General features: G+C 44.7%; 1 protein-coding gene across 2 annotated transcripts; it reads right to left on the bottom strand.

The window, feature by feature from the left end:
* Positions 1 to 1,178: 1,178 nt before the first annotated feature.
* On the bottom strand, positions 1,179 to 17,789 carry LOC146357078 (alpha-1-antitrypsin-like). 2 transcript variants are annotated; one of them, XM_084839952.1, is made up of 5 exons: positions 17,753 to 17,789; positions 14,861 to 15,665; positions 8,623 to 8,893; positions 4,600 to 4,747; positions 1,179 to 1,389 (listed from the first exon to the last, which is right to left on the bottom strand). In XM_084839952.1, exons 2-5 carry the CDS (start codon positions 15,528 to 15,530, stop codon positions 1,186 to 1,188), a joined length of 1,293 nt encoding a protein of 430 aa, XP_084696078.1. In that variant the 5' UTR covers positions 15,531 to 15,665; positions 17,753 to 17,789; the 3' UTR covers positions 1,179 to 1,185. The 2 variants fall into 2 exon arrangements, with proteins under 2 accessions (XP_084696078.1, XP_084696068.1); XM_084839942.1 differs by having other exon boundaries at positions 14,861 to 15,547.
* Positions 17,790 to 19,436: the final 1,647 nt, after the last annotated feature.

Genomic DNA, 19,436 nt, shown 5'->3' with positions numbered 1-19,436 from the left:
TGGAGGAGTGACGCTAGCCAAATGTCCACTATGCACGGCCTCTCACACCTATATGGACCAAAGAACAATGGAGAATCACACAAACCAGACCTCTGCACTTGCCCAGAGGACCTGATTCATGCTACAAGCATCTTTCATGGCAGATAGAAGGTGTTCATGCCATTACTTCAGCACACTATTGCATTGCATCCCCAGCTTGAATGTATAATCCAGGGTAGAGTCTTGGAATGTGATGTTGTGACAAAAAAGAGACTTATCATAAGAACATAAGAAGAGCCATGCTGGATCAGACCAGCACTTTGTTCACACAGTGGCCAAGTAGCTGTCGACTAAGAACCCACAAGCAGGGCATAAGCACAACAGCACCCTGTCATCCATGTTCCCCACAACCAGTGTACTCACTGCCTCTGGTACTGGAAGTAGCACATAGCCATCAAGACTAATAGCCATTGATAGCCTTTTCCTCCAGGAATTTGTCTAAGCCCCTTTTAAAGCCATCCAAATTGGCGGCCATCACTTAGAGGGAGCAGTGTGTTCATTCACAGATCTTCCTATTGAGGGACAATATCCCACCCTAAACATCTGGAATGAGAGCTAAGGTCAGAGGGCGTAGTTTCCATGCATATATTAACACCGATAGCCCATTTTTAGTACTTTGGTCCAGCATCTTCATATCTTACCCAGCTATCTATTTGACTTGTAACATTTTTCTTTTCCTTTATTACCACATTTATTTGTTCCTGATTGCATCCTGTTTACTTTGTATCATAGAACATCTATAGGAGACACTGAGAATCAAGTCTGATCCTTTGGTCAGAGTCCCACCCATTTATCTCCGTAGGGGTATCATTTCTTAGGAACTGGCATTTTTATGGGATTGAGCAGCTCACCTGGGAAGGAATGAGCTTCTTTCAAGGGCAGAAATGTGTTACAGATTTAAAATGATGGCACATGAAGTTAATCTATGACATTACAGTGTTTTAACATCATTTTTATTACAAAAATGCTTTGCAGCCATCTTATTCACCCCTAAAACAACTGGCTATGGCCCTAACGTGGCCAGGCGAATCAAACTGCACTTATAAAGTAATGGGGGAAATTATATATATATATATATATATATATATATATATATATATATATATAATCACCTGAACAGGCTGTCATGTATTTTTCTTCTAATATTCATTTTTTGGTAGGATTCACAATTTTCCCTATGAACAGAATACTGTGGGTTGGCTTATGAACAATGATAATCAAGAAAGGTTTGTTGAATATGATGGCAAGTGAAGGATGAAGTGGAGCTGAACGTAGCATAATCTCTATCGTGGTGACAGCTGCTGCTTCGGTGCCACTCTCATTAACATCCAGCAATGCTTTGTGGACAGCCTGTAGGGAAAGAACAACATTTTATTGCCTACAAGTCATACAAGTACCCTCCAATATTCCACACATTAAATAGGGACACCCTTGCCATAATAACTATTCTTATGCTTAGGTTCTTCCCCTTACAAATACCCGAAGGAGCTACTCTATACGCTATCATCATCATCTACTACTATTACTACTTCTCCTTCTTATTTGTATTCTTATCCCACTTTTCAGAAGATTGTTGCCCCCCAAAGTGGTTCACATCAATAAAAGAGACAGGCCCTGCCATCAGGCTTACAAACTAAAAAGACAAGACACATGAGGGAAGGGCAGTAGAGGGAAAAGGAAGGCGATGAAGATCAGTTCTTCAAGGCCAGTGGTAATCTATAACTGGGCTTTTATGTCCAGTTTAGGCCAGGCTGATCTTTCCTTGCTGGTGCCTGTGAATAGTAATTGGTGGCTCTTGTTCCTTTGACCAAGGAGCAAGAGCTTTTCTCCATTGATTTAGAAGCCCAAGAGAGTGTTTGTCCTCTGTGTTAAAGAAATTCTAGAGAATCATAATTGTCCAGCCTAAAATATATCTGGGTGGAGGTGAAGCAGCAGGTCCAATCCTTCTCTGACAAGAACACCAAATGCCACAGCATTACCAGTCCTTATAAAATGCCTCCATGTTACTGGGAATAGGAAAAGATCCCTTTTGACTCCATATTGATCTGATTATGTTGAAGATTTATCCCAGCAGTCAACTGTTTGTTGACTGGTGGGATATTGTTGTTTTATGTTCTTGTATTTCTGTGAATTGTTATAAGCCAGCCTGGGTACACTAATTAACACTGAAGGGTGGGGTATCAATCAATCAATTAAATACATAAATAACAGCTCAAAGAACATCTCAGGAACTGCGATGTGTAAAATTGGAGAGTGTGCACTACATGTTGCCTTTGTGATTGTGGACATGAATTAAAGTTCTGTAGACAAGATGAACCTTCCACCAACATTTAGCTAGGGGTGTACGAAACCCCGCTTACTGGGCTCCGCCGGGTTCCGCAGGTAGGGGGAGGCGCTCCGTGCCTTCCCCCGGAATCCTGGCTGGCCGGCTTCGCTCCGCGGCTAAGCCGCAGAGCCGCCAGCTGACCCCGGCCGCCCGCAGCTGGACATCCAGCCGCTGGGCAGCCCTGCAGGGCCGCAAATAGGGATGTACGAAAGTGACTTACCTGTTCGTGGATTATGTTTATGGTGGGGGGGAGGCACTCCATTCCTCCCCCTGGAATCCTCGAACGGCTGGCTGTGCTCTGCGGCAGCTCCGCGGAGCAGCTGGCCAGGCCCAGCCAGGCCAGAGCCGTCCGCGGCCGGATTTCCGGCCACGGAGGGCTCTGGGTAAAAAACAAACAAACAAAAAACTGCGTACGCAAATGGTGGCGGCTACGGCCGCTGCCATTTGCATTCCTTCTTTTTGGCCATCTTAATCTACGTAAATATTTACATAGACTATGATGGCGAAAATAAAGGGGAACGCAAATAGTGTAGCGGGCACTATTTGCGTCCCTTTTTGATTCACCGTTTTAGCCTACATAAATCTTTACGTAGGTTAAAATGGCGAATCAAAAGGGGACGCAAATAGCGCCTGCTACGCTATTTGCATTCCCCTTTATTTTCGCCGTCATAGTCTACGTAAATATTTATGTAGATTAAGACGGTAAAAAGAAGGAACGCAAATGGTGGCGGCCGTAGCCGCCGCCATTTGCGTACACGTTTTTTTTTTTTACCTATCACGTCATTTTTTTTTTTAAACCTAGCCATGATAGGCTACGTAAATCTTTATGTAGCCTATCACGTCTTTATTTTTTTTTTTTTACACAAGCCTGGAAATGGTGGCGGCGGCAGCCGGTTAGAAGACCAGCCGCTGCAGCTGCCGCTGCCGGAGCTGCTGCTGCCCGGAAGATCCGCCACAGCTAAGTCTCATCCCGTGGGGCATCTGCGGTGGGGGCAGCAGGCCATTCCACCACGGAGTTTGGGGGCCCGAATGCACTGGCATTCGGCATCACCGAGATCCGTGGCGGAATTCTCTGACATCCCTAGACGCAAATGGCGGCTGTTGTAGACACCGTCATTTGCGTCCCTGTAGTGAGCCGTGATAGGCTACGTAAATATTTACATAGCCTATCACGGCAAGGGGAAAACCCCAGCGTACGCAAATGGCGGTAGCCGCCATTTGCGTAGGCTGGGATTTTTTCCCCCCTGCCATGATAGGCTACGTAAATACTTAGGTAGCCTATCACAGCCTCCGCAGGAACGCAAATGGCATCCCTGCATTAGCCGTGATAGGCTACGTAAGTATTTACATAGCCTATCATGGCTGAAGAAGGAGGAAGCGAATGGCAGCCGCAGGATGGCCGCCATTCGCACAGCAGCACGGACGGGAGCAGGTAAGTGCTCCGTTTCGCGTGCCTTTCGTGGGGTGGTGGTGGTGGGCACTTTGTCCCGTGCGTCTTTCGAGGATTGGGGGGTGGGGGCTTCGTTCCGCGATGGTTTTCGGGGCCCCGAATGCACTGGCATTCGGCCTCACCGAGATCCGTTGTAGAATTCTCTGACATCCCTACATTTAGCGAGTGATGCTCAACAATTTTATTTGGTCTGCGTTTTTCATCAATCAGCTTGATTCACATTTCCCTGGCTACTATGCGAATTGGAACACACTTATCCTTCAGTTTTTGCAATACTACAGATCTTGCTGTACATTTCTCAGCTCAAAAACTGTACCAAAATGCATGCAGAAATGCCTGTTTTAGGATACAATGAAAATATATTTACATGTGAATTTCCATGAGAGTTTTTGCTTTAAAAATTGCAGATTGATGTGGAAATGGAGTGGAACAGGCTTATGAATGAACACATGTAAAACTGACATGGATCAAAAAATAGACTGATCTATCCATCCATTTAACTGCCAGAGAATGATGAAACCTGAGAAATGATCAAAAACAATATTACAGTGGCTACCGAAAAAGGGAGAGAGGAGCAACAAAATAGGATCCTTTTTCAAATGTCTTCACATTTTTCCAGGCATTCCTTAGTCTAGGCATAGCCGTGATAGGCTATGTAATTTTGTCAACTACTTTCATAAAAAACCTGGTGACAAAGCATGAAGTTTCTTTCTCTTTTTTAAAGTATTTGATTCAAGGGAAAAAAGTAAGGAAATATTTAGCATCAACCCACTCACATACTTACTTTAGAAACCTTCAGACTGTGTTCTCCAGTAATTCCAGAAAGATCAGCAGTGTCATTAAAGACAGCAGTCACCCCCATTTTCTGCAACAGCTCTTTGACATCATACGATGCAGAAATGGAAAATTTGGGGATGAACAGAGCTATATTTCTGGTCAAGAAGAACAAAAAACAACCCAAATATTACTGTGGGGTCATGACTCTGTTCTAGCTTGCACCCTCACCTTAGTTTGGTCGAACCAATGGCAATTAACTTTTTTTTGTTGATATTAAGCTAGAAAGGACAAGCAAGAGGGAGAGAAATGGAATATAAAAAAATAAAAAATGGGTCCCACATAGCAAGTTACGAACGATTACAGTTAATTGCCAGGTCGAACAGATGTTGAGGACAACTGCATTAAATGGTGGGCAACATGCCATTCTATTTAGACAACATCCAGCAGCATAAAAGAAACTGCACTGGCAGAGTTTGTGCTTCAGGCCATTAATATAGGGGGTATTTTAGGACTAGGCACTCACAGGAGTATTCAGATGGATCCCAGGAAGGAATGATAATGTCTCCATGGCTCCATTATTTTACTGTGCCTCTGGTTTGACCTGCCCTGTGTTCCATCCCTCCTAAATATTGGATTAACTAAGAACTTCTCTAAAATTAATTCTGGTATTAGAGCATCCACAGCTTGTCTCAGACCTAAGTTCCTTCAGTTCATTTACAGCTTTCCTCCACTCTTCATTATTGATGTGCCCTTGTGCCAAACAGCAATCTTGAGGTAAGATTTAGGGATGTATGAAAGGCACTTACCTTTCGCGGATTATGTTGATGGTGGGGGGGGAGGCGCTCCGTTCCTCCTCCCCCCCGGAATCCTGGCCGGCTGGCGACTCTGCAGGGATTCTGCAGAGCCGCCGTCCGGCTCTGCCAGCAGACGGACATCCGGCCGCTGGCTAGCAGGGACGCAAACAGTGGCGGCCGTAGCCGCCGCCGTTTGCGTCCCTGCAGTCAGCCGTGATAGGCTACGTAAATGTTTACGTAGCCTATCATGGCTGACTTAAAAAAACAAAAAAAACAACGCGCGTATGCAAATGGCGGTGGCCACGGCCGCCGCCATTTGCATTCCTTATTTTGGCACGTCTTAGTCTACGTCAAGATTTACGTAGAGTAAGACGGCGAAAATAAGGGGAACACAAATAGCATAGCGGATGTAGACTAAGTCTTGACGTAGACTAAGACGTGCCAAAATAAGGAATACAAATGGCGGCGGCCACGGCCGCCACCATTTGCATACGCGCGTTGTTGTTGTTGTTGTTTTTTAAAGTCAGCTGTGATAGGCTACGTAAACATTTACATAGCCTATCACGATTTTTTTTTTAAAACTTAGCCGTGATAGGCTACGTAAATCTTTACGTAGCCTATCACTTTTTTTTTTTTAACTGGAAATGGCGGCGGCAGCCGGTCGGAAGACTGGCCGCCGCAGCTGCCGCCGCCGAACCGCTGCCAGAGCCGCCGCCAGAGCCGCCGCTGTCAGGAAGATCCGCCCCAGGTAAGTCTCGTCCTGGCATTTGGCCTCCCCGAGATCCATGGCGGAATTCTCTGACATCCCTAGTAAGATTGCATATATGACTGCATCTTGTTGTGAGCAGTGCTTTCCTTATAAGCACTCCTGCAGATGACTAAAACACAAGGCAGAAAAAAAGATACAGTCGTATCAGCGGCATTGTTTGATTAGTGAACAGGTCTGTGTATGCACTGCTAACACACAGCGCACAAAAAAGCCTCTTTATAATCATATCATATGTACAATCAAGACTGCAGTCCTTTGTCAATGCCCAGATGAACACTGCTAACATGTAGGGGAAGGAAGGGAAAAACCAATGAACTGAAAGTTGTGGGAAACTATGGAACCCGAGCACTCTGTAAAAACAAAACCAGATGGTGATGATGATGATATTATTATTATTACATTATTATCAATTATTATTATTATCTATTATTATTATTATTATTATTATTATTATTAAATAAAACAATGGAGAATCCGAATAGATCAGTTACACTTCAGAAACTAGAATAGGAAATTCAGAACACCAAAATCTGAGAAGAAATTTAGATGAGGAGAATTCAGAAATACCTTTATTCTGTGCCATCGGGAAAGGTAAGGCGATTCCCTTAAATGATTGGCAAGGCAACACATAATTATTTTAGATCACACAAGGAAGTATAAAGCAAACAGTATCTGCAGCGCCTCTCAAGTTCCATTTAGGGTCAACCTACACATTACATTAATTGCATAACATGTAGGTGAGAATTTATATATTTTTTTTACATTAGAGAAAGCACCCATGTTCACAATTTGGAACTGTACACCAGGGAAGATTAAACCTTCTCCCCATATTGTTTGCTTCCTGAAATCCTTCCCCCCACCACCACCCCGGCCTGGTTTAAAAAAAATAAAAAGTCTCCATTGGTGTCAATGTAGGCTTTTAAAATTTTATGTAACCACAGTGTGTGTATATGTGTGTGTGTGCAAATTTTGTGAAGTAAACAGTGAGGGAGGAGGTTTAACCCTCGGTGCACGGTAGACCTGATCTGAACTGGGGCCACACACACTTAGCCTAGAGTAAAAACAAAGAGATAAGCCTCAGTCACCCGCTGTGCAAATAACATCACATGTAACATAATCCTCAGGCATACCCCTCATGTGATCAAAACTGCACGGGGGGAGAGAGCTGGGCCATGTTCTCTGGCCCTCCTCCTGCATCCTCTGGTGTCTATGCGTTGTGGTGTGTGAGGTGGGTAGTTTGCTTGTCTACATACATAAATTGGGAGGGCAGTGTCAGGCTTGTGGGCTCTACTTTGTTTTTTTTGTTTTTTTTAACTAGAATCCCAAGATCCAATACACCAACCAGAGCCTGGCTGCAATTTAAAAGATTTTAAACATGCATGTCAAATGCTTACACACATTTAATGTCACATCTAGTTCAGTCCTTAAAGCATAGGTGGGCAACTTCGGGGGCACCGGGGACCAATTTCAATCCCCTGGAATCACCTGGGGGCTGCGCTACCACTATGTGTTGCTGGTTTTCAGCAGTGGCGGTAGCCAAGCATTCACCAGTTTGTCCCCAAATTTTGGTGGCAAACCCCAACGGCCCTAAAAGGCCAAATTTAGCTTCAAAATGAGGGGTATGCAGGTTGTCCACAGCAAATTCAAGGGCAGGATGAGATGGGGACTGCACATAAGGCCAGAGGGCACCTGTGGCCTATGGAGCCACAGACTATTGAGGTATCTAACAAAGTAATATAAAAGATCCCCTAAACTTTCTCCCGATTACTATAGGCAGTGGGCGGGGCAGCTATTAATATGCATCATACAATAATTTCAAAATCTATCAGGTTTTGTTTTAAGACAAATGCATTCTATTTATACTATGAAAGGAAAGTTTCCTCCTGTGCAAGCACCGGGTCATTACTGACCCCTAGAGGGACGCTGCTTTCGCTGGCGTTTTCATGGCAGACTATAGCGGGGTGGTTTGCCATTGCCTTCCCCAGTCGTGACTACCTTTCCCCCAGCAAGCTGGGTACTCATTTTACCGACCTCGGAAGGATGGAAGGCTGAGTCGACCTGAGCCGGCTACCCGAGACCCAGCTTCTGCTGGGATCGAACTCAGGTCGTGGGGAGAGTTTTGGTTGCAATACTGCCACCTACCACTCTGCGCCACACTAAACCATGACTAGATTTTAAAACTATGGTTAGTGCAAACCATGATTTGGTATAATATCTGCACTGCATCATTATTTCAACTATAACTGTAAAAGAATTTGGCTAAGTGGCATATATTGTAACTGTATAGCTACCTGAGCTGGCTACCCGGGACCCAGCTTCCGCTGGGATCAAACTCAGGTCGTGGGGAGAGTTTCGGTTGCAATACTGCCGCCTACCACTCTGCACCACACGAGGCTCTTATTTATACTATACTACATAATAATTTAACAGGAGGAACATTTCAAAATAGCACAGAGAACAGGCTTACTCATGTCTGAAGGATGTTATCCACTTAGACAGACTTTCTTTCTCCAAAGTACTCTCCACATGCTCCAGTTTTCCTTCATCTGGCAGAACGAAGAATGCTGTAGCATCACCTTTGTAGGGAACTTCCAACACCCAGCTAGAGAGATCTTCATCATGGAGAAACTTGTAGTAGCCATTTCGATGCATCATGTTGACTTTCACAGTAGTGTTTGCATCCACAAAGAAGTCTTTTTCCCTGATAAATTGAGTATCAAAAGGTTTTTCCCAGTGAGCTTGGAAGAAAAAGATTAGGTAACAGAGTAGCGTGAATATTTAATTCCTCAAAAGGCAATGTTGTACACAACAGCTATGTATTTAATCATAAAAAGCAAAGATACTCATGCTGGCCCACCGGGGGGCGGGGGGAATCACAGCTGGGGAAATATTTTTTGTGACATATCACATGTCACAAAACAGTGAGGAATGGTTTAAGGTCTTCAGCACTCTTAATCAAGCTAGATGGTACAAAAAGCTTGGGGGTGGAGGTGGGGAGAGAAACAAAAAAAGGACAAAAATTGGCCAGCTCCTGTGGCCATGAAGTTTGCATTTTAGATCCACTCTCGATGACAATTACAGACTGAATGAATTAAAGAGCAATCTTATGACCCATAGACAGCATCTGGAGGATCATAGGATAGTTTGGATTCCTGGATCTGAGGTCTGAGTCAGCACTCCAACCTCGGACCCAGGAGTCCAAGCTCCCTGCCCCCGCCCCCCATATCTGGTGTGGAGAGAACCATGCCAACTGCCTCTCCGAGGTCACAAAACCAACCTCAGAGGGAAGGTTGATTGTCTCTGGCTGATCGTTTTCGTTTTAGGTATATGTTGTTGTTCTCTGTGTTATTTGATCTATGTTATTATGTGAATGGTTTTATATTTTATATAACGTATTTTAATGTTTTTAAATTTTTGTGAACTGCCCAGAGAGTTTCGGCTATGGGGCAGTATAGAAATATAATACACAAAATTAATGAAATGAAGGTAAAGGGGTTGTTCCTGTGGGTGGGGAAGGAAGGGGACTGGGGAGGCCAGCTTATGAGGAATGCCCTGGCCTCCCCAGCCTCCTTTCCACCTATTCCCTGATGCCTCAGCTAGACAGGCAACTCCCCCCCCCCCAGCTAGTTGAAATGCAGAACAGGAGGAGCACAGAGGCAAAGATTGCCTCCGCCGATCCTCCCGCTTTGCATTGGACGGCTGTATGCCTGAGAGTTTGGGGGCTTACAGCCACCCCATAGGACTGCCCTCTCAACCTCTGGGTTGTATCCACTGGTGTCATTTCACCGATGCGAGCTGTTCCATCAGCAGGACTGGGGGTGTGGTGATTCCGCCTCTCCTCTGGAATTCTTCACACACCCTCAAAATCTGCTCTGGAGGGTTGGGAAACTTTCGGAAGCAGATTTTTCTGTGGCCTGGAGGGCTGCAGGGGGACTTCCATTAGCATGATGTTGGATTTAACTCACTTCTAGATGCCGCAGGTATCAGATTTCACTTAGGGTTCTGAGACACAGAAGAAGGGGCCAACCCCTATTTTTGAAAGCATACGGTCCAGCTCTTGCTCAGCCCTGTTTCCAGCATTGGATGAAACACAGTCAGACTTTATAATTTTAAAAATGGGTGACTAATTATTTTAGTCTGCAATCTCTGCCACACTGTAACATTTCAGCTGGTCCTAATAAAGGTCTTGACCAACTGTGGATTTTGGAGTATTTAATCATGAAAGTACAGCAAATGTAAGAGGCCTGGCCTTGTGTGCTAAAAACCCTAATTAAATATATGGCCCGTGGAGGCCATTTCTGCCTCAGAACACAGAATAGCAAAAAATACCAGTGGGCAAAACATGAGACAGAGGCTGAAACATCCAGTGAGTAGAGAGATACAACTTTCCTTCTACCAAAAGGATCTTTTCCCCCATGGCCCTCTGTAATCTGGAGCTAAACACTAAGTTAAATCTCTCTTCACAGGTGTTTTTTTTCTCTCCATGATGACTGGCAATTTGCCCTGTTTTGTTTTGTTTTTTAAATTAAGTTCAGTATTCCATGGGAGGTTGCAATATTATTGGAGCTATATTCTTCTCCAAACCCCAACGATATGCATTCATATTTCAGACCACTACTGCCTCCTTGTTTACCGCTGATAATTTTGGCATAAGTGGGCATCTGGTTATTTACTTGTGTAGGGCCAATTACTTTCTCTCTATAAGGTATAATAAGTTATCCCGGAATAGTTTAAATAAATGAATATTTATCAGAACTCTGGGGAAGATTGGTGAGGCACCGTGGAATGCAGCAGAACTGCTACTCCACCAACAGAGAGGGAGCCCCACTGGTAGAGTGGCATATCCACAGCATGACAAGTAGGGATGTACGAAAGTCACTTACCTTTCTGCGGATTATGTTGATGGTGGGGGGGGAGGTGTTCTGTCCCTCCCCCCGGAATCCTCGACGGGGGGGAGGCGATCCATTCCTCCCCCCCGGAATCCTCCACGGCTGGCTGTGCTCCGCGGCAGCTCTGCGGAGCAGCCGGCCAGGCCCAGGCCAGAGCCGTCCGCAGCCGGATTTCCGGCCGCGGAAGGCTCTGGGTAAAAATAAAAAACAAAAAACACCGCGTACGCAAATGGCGGTGGCTACGGCCGCCGCCATTTGCATTCCTTATTTTTGGCCATCTTAGTCTACGTAAATATTTATGTAAACTATGACGGCGAAAATAAAGGGGAACGCAAATAGCGTAGTGGGCGCTATTTGCGTCCCTTTTTGATTCACCATTTTAGCCTACGTAAATATTTACTATGAAAAGCTCTACTGCAGTTGCTGCCCTAGCAGTTGTTTCACAGAGCAAAAACAGGATATATTTTGGGAGACTGGATTCTCAGGGTGCTAAGCCCTGTTATTCCTTTCCTTTCCTTTCTTATATTCCTATACCACCCTATAGCCAAAGCTCTCTGGGCGGTTCACAAAAATTAAAACCATTAAAATACATTATATAAACTATAAAACCATTCACATAAGGACATAAAATTGATAGCAAACACAACAACAACAACATATATTTAAAACAATGTAAAATGATGTGTCAGAGACCATCCAGGACCTGATCAAAAGACTCATTGTATGCTGCCAAATGCTTGAGAGAACAGGGCAGCTTTAACCTAAGCACAGAAAAGATGACAATGTTGGCGCCAGGCAGCCCTCATCAGGGAGATCATTCCATAAATGGGGGGCCACCACCCTTGTTGCTGCCCCCTGAGCCTTCCTCGGAGGAGGCTCCCAGAGGAGGGCCTTGGATGCAGAGCATAGCGTACGAGTTGGTTCATGCTGGGAGAGGCATTCCATCAGGTACTGTGGTCCTAAGCCATCTAAGGCTTTTTAGGTCAAACCGAGCACCTTGAATTGGGCTTGGAAACATACATTCCCCAGACATACCCCCAATCTGGCCCCCAAACTACACCAGTCCTAGAGTTGGCATAGTGAATTCCCTGACATTGTGGTCAATGGGAGCAAGGGTGGGGGAGGACTAAATAAAAGAAAAAACAAAATAGAAAAAGCCGCCCCACCTTCTGACCTGAGTGCAATGAGCTGGCAGGACACAGGAAGTGACAGTAGCTTCACCATGGAATTTCTCCCCACTCCACCACTGGGTGCTTTGTATTGGTCTGCTCGATATTTATCATCATTCCCTTGATAGCAAACTTGGGTGGCCAAGTATCTTATTAGTTTCAAAGGAAAATGGGCCCACCCAAAAACAACGGAGTGGTTTCTGCATACTCAGGTGTCTCTGTAGATATGCAGAAGTATAACTTTGGTAAATTAAAAGGCCAAAAAATGCTCTTCAGAAACCACAAAACTGCCTGACCAAAACCTATGAGCTTATAGAGGGCTAGTGGCTGTTGAGCCCATAAGAGATGGCAGGCCCCAGGCAGACACCAGCCTAAAGAAACCAGAAGTCAGGCAGACTCATGAATCTATCAGTTAAGCTGGGAACTGCGAGAAGAGGAGACACATAATGTTCATGTATCCATTGAAAACAAACTCCTTCCCTCCAAAGACGGAAAATGGAAGGCAGAGGGGAAAGGGAACTGACTTGCTTAAGCCCTGAAAAGTTTATAGTAAGTATCTTAGATGGGGGGAATTAGGGTTTGGGCCTGCCCTTCATGCCATGAGTTTTAAGACTTTTCTCTCTCTCTGGGATGTTTCAGCAGGAAGAAAAGAAAGAGGGCATTTCTTTCTCCATTCCCATTCTCCAGAACTGGTCTCTCCCCCCACTGTCTTGTCCCCCCAGCTATATAACTATTGAATGCTCAGGTTTGGGTCTGGGTGGTCTCTAGTCCTATACAGTACAGCAGGAGACAGCCTTGGAGGAAGGGGCAGGAAAAAATGGCCTTCAGCTCTTCACCCACTCCTGAAACGCCCCTGCCCCAGGGGCTAAGAAAACTGTAAGGCTGCTGTTCCAGGCTCTCTGAAGCCATGACCAGAAGCACTCCCCTTAAGGGGTGGCAATGCCCTGCAGCATTGTGTCCCACATGTTCCCTCTAATAGCAAAACCTGGAGGTTGAGTGCCTAACACTTTGGAAGTGAAATGAGGATACCTGAAAATAAGTGAGTGGTTTCTTTCTATATATTCAGAGAACTCTTTAGGTATACAGAAGTATATAAATTTGTAAATGAAAAGGAACTTTTAAAAAACAACAATGGCATAATCTACTAGACAAGAACCTGTGTGCTTACTGTATGAGGATATATATATATATATATATATATATACTCATACGTGTGTGTGTGTGTGTGGTGGAGTGGAGGTGGGGAATAAAGAAACCCAAAGTCAGCCAAAAGCTTAACTGTTAAGTCTATGGCTGAGAGCAGTTGTGTTTGTGTAACAGTTTGTGTAACAGCTGAAAACACCACTACCACCATCCGTGGAAAATGGAGGGCATGTGGAGAGAGAGAGAGAGAGAGAAACAGCTCCTCAAATCCCTGATAACTTAAAAGTAATAGTGGGGAGAGCATGTCATTAATTGGTTCCCCCCCTTAAAATTGCCATTTCCCCACAATTTCCACAACTTGCGGTTGTAATTTGCTTAATTTGCTCAAATTTCAGCTGTGCAGTAAATTCTGCAAATTTGCATAATTTGCACAAATTATGCCAAGAATTTGTTCAAATTATGCAATTGTGTGCAATTCACAGCCAAAATTTATGCAAATTTTTAATGCATTTTTTTTCTGAAATTCCACCAGCCAGTCTGACTTGTTACACACCGAGTCAGGCCAGCTGGCAGAACATGGAACGGAGTCTAGGGGGCCGAGCTGACAAAAGCTCATCAAGCTCCACCCCCAGCTGGATTTCTCTGACATCCCTAACTGTACAGGGATGTTTCAGGAGGAAGAAAAAGAGACTTTTCCTAAACTCTAGAAGTGCATGCTCAGTCACACCATATGGCTATAAAACGCTCAGGTTTGGGGCTGGCAGCCTTCTAGCCCTATACAGCACAGAAAGGATGGGGGGGAGAAGAGGGGGAAAATGTCCATTATCCCTTCCCCATTCCTGCAACTCCCTGAACAGCCCTGCAAGACTTCATTTCCAGGCTGGCGGGAGCCTTAACTAGAACACTCCTTTATTGGAGTGGAGATACTGCAGCATTGTGTTGTAGCAGGTAGGGATGTTGCAGGAATACAAGAAGGGGGTGGAGTCTGATGAACTGCCCCCCCCTCGGCCTCCTGGACCCTGTTTGCTAGCCGCTGCTACTTACCAGACCTGCTCACTGAACGCCCGCACAGTCCATGAGCATCCACAGGCCATCTGTCGCTTTAGCGAGCCGCCGTTTTGTGTAAAAATGGCAGCTCGGCATTTTCTGGATATGTAATATTATGTAAATGGTGGCCGTAAAAGGGCCATTTACGCAACATTCCAGGTGTGAACGGTCCATTTATACCTGTAACGTTGTGTAAATGGCTCTTTTACGGCCCCCATTTACGTAACATTACATATCCAGAAAACCCTGAGCTGCCATTTTTACGCAAAATGGCAGCTCACTAAAGGGACAGGCAGCTGCACTTGCTGGGCACTCGTTGAGTCCTCCAGTAGCTCACATGGCGAGCAGGGGCAGTTGGTGGTGGTGGCTCTACAAATCCCCGGCAAAACCAGATGGAGGTGAATCCATCCATCCCTAGTAGCAGGTCCCACTTGTTAATAGCTATTCTTCAACTTACCTTTGAAGAAGATGTAGTTCACAAGAACCATCACAGTGCCTGGATCGAGTTCATCAAGGGCGTGGGCTATTTTCCCATGAGTTTTGTTCTGCACATAATCATTTATCTGCTTTTGAGCCACTCTGGAAACATTGAAGTCGGTGGAGAAACCTTCAGCTTCATATAAGGTTCTGGCATCCTCCAGAAATGTAGGCAGGAATTTCCATGACTGTTCCATAAACAAGGCATTCCCTAGGTTCACCTGTGCTTTGCTATTTGGACGGTTAAGTACATGGATGAGCTGGCGGAACCCTTCATGTATCTCCTTGTCCTCAGTTTCCAACAGGTTAAAAGCAAGTCCTCTGTAAATCTCATCCTGGGTTTCAGATTTGGCACCTAAGGTCAGCAATGCAAAAGCTGTGGAGATGCTGAGGGGAGAGAAGAAAATATTTTTGGCAGCTTCACCTGAAGCTATGTTCCTGAAGAATCTGAATGCAAAGTCAGCATTACTGGGAGCTATCTTATGATAGTCTGGGGGCTTGAGCTCCTGTTCTTCTGCCAATGGAAGATGCTGAGGTTCAGGTGGGTTTTTATCTTCATTATCATCCTGGTAGTCATGGTGTCCTGGGAGGTGGTGACAATGGACTTGAAGACTAATCAGTAACAAGGAGAGGTTGATGATGGACTTCATTGGGATTTGTAATCCTTCTGGTAATAGTCCCCATAAAAGACATTAGAGGATCAATCCAGAAATACATAGAAAAACTGCAACAATGGTGGATTGTGCCCTAGATCTATACATTTACACAACAGAAAATCAGCTTTCCTGTGAGTATTATAAGAAGGGATTTTAAAAGTTAGTTTCACTAAATTGCATTATTATTGCTCTTTAAAACAAACAAACAACAATCATTGGGACAATATTTGTCTGGAATGTTTTCAAATTTGCACACAACTTGGAATTTACTCTAAAATATTAATATTGATTTTGGCCCAAACCGTTTTCTTAAAAATGTAGTTTTCATATCATTTTGAAATCATCTTTCAGATTTTCTTCTTTCAGGAAGACTGTTTCATATCCTTTTTGATGCTTATATGAAGAGCCTAGCCTACTGCCCTTCAAGCAATCTTGGTATTGTATTTTTTTTTCAAATTCTTAACACTAGCAAGAAAACAAAAACTAAGGGTGCAATCCTATGGCTGCTAGACAGCAGCTGGATGGCCATAGGATTAGTTGGTTCCCAGAAAACTGCATCCCTGACCCTGACCCTGCTGCCTCATAGACGGCATAGATCATCCCAGGCTCTGTGCTTGTAACAGTAGTATGGAGCAGGAGGAAAGGGGGCATTCCTGGGGGTGGGGAGGGGCTGGTACAATGCTTCCTATGCATTGTCCAGAGGGGCCCCCCCCCCAAGTGCTGTGGCTAGACAGCTGAAATGGCAGTCTAGCTGCAAATTCAGGGATAGGTGCCCGCGTCCAAATTCATAGGCAGCCACCTATCCCCATAGGATTGCTCCCTCCAAACCCCCCAAACTGTTGGGTATATATCCCTGTTGTGTTAGTACATTGTTGAAGATCTGCCATTAACTTTAATGGAAACAGAAATGCACCACCAGCAATGTCAAATTTTTAGGCATGGGACCAAATAAATATTTCACATTCTTTGATGGTGCTACTAAGGACGTATTTAGGAAGTCTGCCCTGGTATGCTGTCTTTTTGCATAGCAGAAAAGAAATGCAACCTCTGCCCTGGCTATAGGGGGACTTATGGTGCACAGTTGGCACTCGGCTCTCCTGGGGCAGCAGTATCCATGTGGGCCATTGCTCAAGGGGAGGGGGCGCCCCCAATTCCGTTCCACAAGCAGTGCCCAGGACTTTTGAAATGGGGATTTAGCGCTTCCTCTAGAAACCGGAAATGAGCAAAAATGCTTGAATAGGGAAAGTCGGCAGAATGTGCATAAGAGAACTCCGTTGACCTGTCCTGGTCCAGAAATGAGCATTTCTGCTCATTTGGAGGCTTCCTATAGGGAACGCTAAATCCCCATTGCGCAAGCTGTGGGCCCTGCTTGTGGACGGAATCGGCTGTGGGCCCCACTTGCAGAATGGAATTGGCTGTGGGCCCCACTTGCAGAACGGAATTGGCTGTGGGCCCCGCTTTCAGAACGGAATTGGCTTTGGGCCCTGCTTGCGGAACATCCTGCTTGGATGCTGCCCCTGGACTGTACCAGTTGTGGGAATTCTGAGTCTCCAGTTCAGTGATGAAGAGTGCAACTACGCTCTCAGATCCTATCCTAGACCTGAAATTTGACCTTGTTCAGAATAAAAACATGCACCCAGTCTAACTGATTAATATGATTTAACTAAGCAATACCTTCAGATTGACCCAGGGTGAATCCAACATTGTGTGAGTTGTTGTTGTTGTTGTTGTTGTTATTATTATTATTATTTACCTTTCTATATCGTCTCATAGCTGAAGCTCTCTGGGTGGTTTACAGAAGTTAAAACATTAAAATACAATAGTTGTAATATAGAATAGTCTTGTAAAAAACAAGAGTTGACTTTCCCCATCCTCTCCTCCCACTGCAGCTGCTTGTTCCCCCCAATCTTCCCCAGAGCAGATTTTGAGGGTGTGAGGGGGCTGCATGCTGCAGGGGAATTGCCTCCTCCCCGTTCTGCTTACAGAGGTTGTTCCAGAGGCGGGAGGAGTTAATTGGATACCACCCTTTGTCTTGTGGATTTTAACTCACAAAAGGGAGTGGATAAATGCCTGTATTCAGCACAAAGCATGAGCGACGGTAGACTTAGGCTGCAAGTCTGTACCCATTTACTCGGGAGTAAGCCTGACTGAACTCAATGGGATTTACATAAAGGACTGCACTATCCAAGAGAAAAAAAAATGTATATCATACTTACTGATCTTCAAAAGAATCTTATGGCACTTTACTGAACTATGGTCCTCTTTGGTTTGTAATTTATATACCAGACTTGTACCCAGTATTCATTATTAACCATTAAGCAGAGCAAATAGGGACGATCAAAGCAAGTCAGAGCAAAATATGATGCAATGCATTTGTAGCTTGACTATGCCCTTTGAGCAGTGGTATCAACAGTCGATCAATAAGGGCTCAGGTTTTAAATAAATAATAGTCCCTATGATCTCAAGCTCTTAGTTTCAAATTAGTGCAATTTCATGTTATGGCTTTTTTGTGTATTGAGGGTGCAACCCTATGCATGTTTAGACAGCAATAAGTCTTACAACTCCCAGCGTTCCCCAGCTAGCTAATGCTGGGAGTTGTTGGACTTATTGCTGTGTAAACGTGCATAGGATTGCACCCTAAACTGACTTCCCCTCTATACCAGCCTTCCCCAGTCTGGTGCCCTCCAGATGTTTTGCACCACAAGTCCCATTATCCCTGACCATTGGTCTTGCTGGCTAGGAGCATGACCAGTGATAGAAGTTGTATTCAAAAACATCTGGAAAGGATGAGGCCAGGGATGGTCTCTCTATAAATGACCATTTTCTCTGACACAGTAGCAAAACTCAAAATGCCACGTCCAATGAAATTTCTTTACTAGCCTTCCTTTCTCTTGGCTCTGAGATTTCTCAGACTGCAACAGGCTGGGAGAAAGAAACAAGGAAATGGATTGTGTGATGCTGACTTCCCTCCAGCTTTCAGGGGTCCAAACAAGAGCCATGTCTTTTACATATCGTTAGAGAACTGCTGCACTCTATGGAGGGCCATAGCTCAGTGTGGTAGAGCACATGTGTTGCATGCAGAAGGTCCAGGTTCGATCCCCGGCTTCTCCAGGCAGGGCGAGGAAACAATCCTGCCTGAAACCCTGGAGAGCCGCTGCTGCCACTCAGTGTTGACAATACTGGACTAGATGGACCCCGGGTTTGACTCAGTATAAGGCAGCTTCCTGTGTTCTGCTTGCTACATCATTTATGTCTCCAGAAATCCTACCCTGTAACTGCCATATTACTGATGCCCCTCTCAGGGGCTTGGCACATTCTGTCATTTTATTTTATTTTATTTTATTTTTATTATTTATTTATTTATTTATTTATTTCAGTTCTATACCGCCCAACAGCCGAAGCTCTCTGGGCGGTTCACAAAAATTAAAACCCAACGTCACCTAATAAAACAATTTAAAATATATAGAACATTAAAGCCAGAATATAACAATACAACCACAATAAATCCTAGCAGCAGTGCAGGAGTTTAAAATACAGATTTAAAACAGCAAAGCTAATTTTATTAGCCAAGCCCTGTTTTACAAGCTATTTACTTACAGTGCAATGCTATATATGTTTACTCAGAAGTAAATTTGCTTTGACTTCAGTGAGTCTTTCTCCCATGTAAGTGGGTATAGGAATGCAGCCCTAGGTTTGGATCTAGAATATATCTTCTGTGAATGGAAGGGCTCCTTCCATTCATGGAAGGGACTGAGATCCAGCAGAAGCTTCCCCTGGAGGAAAATGGGTGTGAGTGATTTTCACCCATTCTTCCTTTCCCCTACAGCCCTCCTCACCATCCAGATTGTTCTGGAGAGTCTCCCCCCCCCCCCGCCCAGCAGCTTTTCAGAGGGTACAGTG

Source organism: Heloderma suspectum, chromosome 1 (assembly GCF_057233095.1).
Source record: "Heloderma suspectum isolate Gila_16-S chromosome 1, 16-S_ref, whole genome shotgun sequence".
Classification (NCBI taxonomy): domain Eukaryota; kingdom Metazoa; phylum Chordata; class Lepidosauria; order Squamata; family Helodermatidae; genus Heloderma; species Heloderma suspectum.
Note: the sequence above shows the minus strand (reverse complement) of the source record. Positions and strands in the feature narration are given on the sequence as shown.

Bases quoted from the DNA above. Each gene is read 5' to 3' on its own strand.
- LOC146357078 (XM_084839952.1), bottom strand. From the start codon at position 15,530: ATGAAGTCCATCATCAACCTCTCCTTGTTACTGATTAGTCTTCAAGTC. The intron at 8,894-14,860 runs GTAAGTTGAAGA...TTTTCTTCCAAG, and splicing joins GAACTACATCTTCTTCAAAG to CTCACTGGGAAAAACCTTTT. The intron at 1,390-4,599 runs GTAAGTATGTGA...CTTTCCCTACAG, and splicing joins ACAGTCTGAAGGTTTCTAAA to GCTGTCCACAAAGCATTGCT.